Source organism: Mesitornis unicolor, unplaced genomic scaffold (assembly GCF_000695765.1).
Source record: "Mesitornis unicolor isolate BGI_N332 unplaced genomic scaffold, ASM69576v1 scaffold40836, whole genome shotgun sequence".
NCBI lineage: Eukaryota > Metazoa > Chordata > Aves > Mesitornithiformes > Mesitornithidae > Mesitornis > Mesitornis unicolor.
The window spans coordinates 703-3,540 of NW_010191014.1; the positions used below are offsets into that span (position 1 = coordinate 703).

General features: G+C 54.5%; 1 protein-coding gene across 1 annotated transcript in view; it reads left to right on the forward strand.

The window, feature by feature from the left end:
• The window catches only part of CPLX3 (complexin 3), a 1,849-nt gene extending 468 nt beyond the window's left edge, over nt 1-1,381 (forward strand). Inside the window, exons 2-3 of the mRNA XM_010186602.1 lie at nt 6-93; nt 1,157-1,381. Coding sequence (XP_010184904.1) covers nt 6-93; nt 1,157-1,381 — 313 coding nt within the window. The remainder of the gene's footprint in view (nt 1-5; nt 94-1,156) is intronic.
• The last annotated feature ends 1,457 nt before the right edge of the window (nt 1,382-2,838 follow it).

Genomic DNA, 2,838 nt, shown 5'->3' on the forward strand with positions numbered 1-2,838 from the left:
TGCAGGATGGAGAGAGATGCCCAGTTTGCCCAGCGCAAGGCGGAGAGGGCTACGGTCAGATCCCACTTTCGAGACAAGTACAGGCTCCCCAAGGTATGGCCATGCTGCATATGGGGGGGACAGACACAGGAAGCCCTCATGGGGCATGGACAAGCCCCCTGCTCTGCAGGCAGGGGAGTGGGCACTGGATACCCTCACCTGGGTGGGTTTTGAAGCTACGAAGCCCGAGCGCAAACCAGCTCCCCTCAAAAACCTCCTTCCTCCCAAATCATGGCCCCTTCCTGTCACCCCTGAGCACCGCAAGCCACCAGCCCCAAAAAGCAAGACCCCCCCAAAAAAAATCCCCCTCTGCCTTCCTTGATCTCCCCATCCCTTTGTTTTGCCCTCAAAATCCAGCTGGGCGAGGGAAAGCCACCTCCACCCTGGTCTCCCAGCCCCACAGCCAGGGTTACACCTTCCTAGCTGGATTAGCCAGCTCCACAACCCGGATTATTTGGCAAAGATCTCCCTAAAATCCACTTTTGGAACTTCCACCCAATGAACGATTCATTAGAAACAATTTAATCAAGGGCTAATTCAGCCATTCTTGGAAGTGCCACGAGCATTTCCCGTCCCCCCCCAAACCCACCCTTTATTCAGTGAATACTTGAAATTGGAGCTGGGCTAATTTTAGTGCAGAAAGGTCAGCTAAGCCAAGGGATATTGTTCAGATATTGTTTGATATCGTTCAGATTGTTTGATATCATTCAGCCAGCCTGGCTGCACACCCCACAGCTTCCTACACCCCTTTTACTGCCAGGAAATAAACAGCTGGAGAATTTATTTCCTCCCTGCCAAAGGCAGAAAAAGGCAGAAAAATAAGAGATGGGGGAAGGGGTTTGTTCAGATCCCCCCCTCACACACACGCACTCCTTTTGCTGCTTTCTTGTGCTTGAAGTGTCCTTTCTAAGTTTTTCTAATCTCTGATCCCCTCTGGGTCAGCAGTGATGGAGCTCATGGGCACCATCCTACCCCCTGCACGATGATTTTGAGCCCCAGGGACCAACCCGTATGGACCTTAAAATGCGAAGGCAGCCCAAAGCTCATGCAGACGCGAGTTTAGGTCCTCCAGAAGCCCCCTTCCCACCCCGCCTGACCTTCTCCTGGCCCGTTCCAGAACGAAACGGATGACAACCAGATCCAGCTGGTGGGAGGCGACGTGGAGCTGCCCAAAGAGCTGGCCAAGATGATCGAGCAGGACAACGAGGAGGAGGAAGAGAAGAACTCAGTTATCGGCCAGCTCAGCAACATCCAGAACCTGGACCTTGACTCCTTGAAAGACAAAGCTTCGGCCACGCTAGAGGACCTGAAGCAATCGGCCGAGAAATGCGCCGTGATGTGACCCGGCTGAACCCCCCCTCCCCATCACCGGGACGGTGGGGGAGAAGGGAGGGGAGGCGGCCAGGGGTCCGGCGGTAGCTGTCACCCGCAGCAGGGACCCCGCTGGTGTTGTCACCCTTGCCTTGTGTGCATCGGGTCCTTCCGAGCCCTGTGAAGCCTCGAGTCCCTCACCCAGATGCCCCTGACGTGTGGTTTTTTTTTGTTGTCTTCTCCGCTCTGAGGTTAGAGCAAAGAGCCAGCATGTGTCCCCCCCATACCCCAACGCTCCCTCTGTGCAGTGGGTGTCTTTAGCCAGAGTTGGGGGGGGTTGCAGGGAAGGAAAGCCCTGGGTGACCTTGAGGTGTCATTGAACTGCAGTGGCATGGGAAGGCAAAGAGCAGTGGCCACATCTCTGCCTACGCATTTCGACCAAGCCTCCCAAAAAATGACAGGGATTTGCTTTGTGAGGACAAGGCACAACGAGAAATGTCCCCCCGCCATGCATCCCATACCCCATCAAGGAAGGAATAACAACTCAGCTGTGCAAGAAGTACCAACCGCTCTGCCCCTGGGGGCTCCTCGCGAAGGAGTCAGCAGGCCAGGACCGGCTGCAGCATCCCAGCCAGCCCAGTGGGAACTGAGAGGGGGTCAAGGAGCAGAGGGGTAAAGCCTGAATTAGCGCCAGAAAGGAATAAAAGCCCTCTCCGGTGCTCATCCAAGCACCCAGCAGCCCTTCCTGGAGCAGTGGTGGGATACCCTTCCTCTCTCCCCTGTGGGATCCACTCGTGTCCTTTTCCTTCCAGGAGAAGAATGAAGAAATAAGAGGAAAAAAACCTAAACCCTCTCCTCCTCCATCGTGCTGTGGTTGTGTGCTGTGTCGAGTGTCCCCCCCTTCTCCATACCGTCCTTGTGCCACGGTACCGTTATAACCGATGGAATAAATACCAGGAGATGTCTATGCATTCCTTGGGCTCCTCGAGCATCGTTCCTGATGAAGGTGTTGGGGTTCCCCAAAGCAAGGGGGGGGTCGGAGACATCAAGCCTGTCAAGGAGGGTGGAGCAGAGCAGAGAAATCCCCTCCAGCATCACCAAGCCAGCACCGTGCTTGGCTACAGCCGGGTGTTTTGCGCCACAGGGGTGCTACGAGCAGCTCTTTGTCCACAAAAGCAAACCAACTCCTGGGATTTCACAGATTCGGGGCTATTTTAGTAAAAAAAATAACAACTCCATCAGATCAGTCTCCAGCTCCCTGCCTCATGGACACTGCCCTGAGCAAGGACACATCTTAGTGAGAGAAGTCCAGGTGTGACTTCAGGGCACCCAGGCTGCTGGGTACCTGCTATTATCATTATTAATAGTAGTAGTATTCTATTTTTATTACTGCAAGGAGTCTGGATCAGGATCTGTAACCCCCCCCTAGGACACAACCTGGACCCTCTCCCCCACTTTTTACTTTGCTCCCCCCCCTTCTCCACTCCC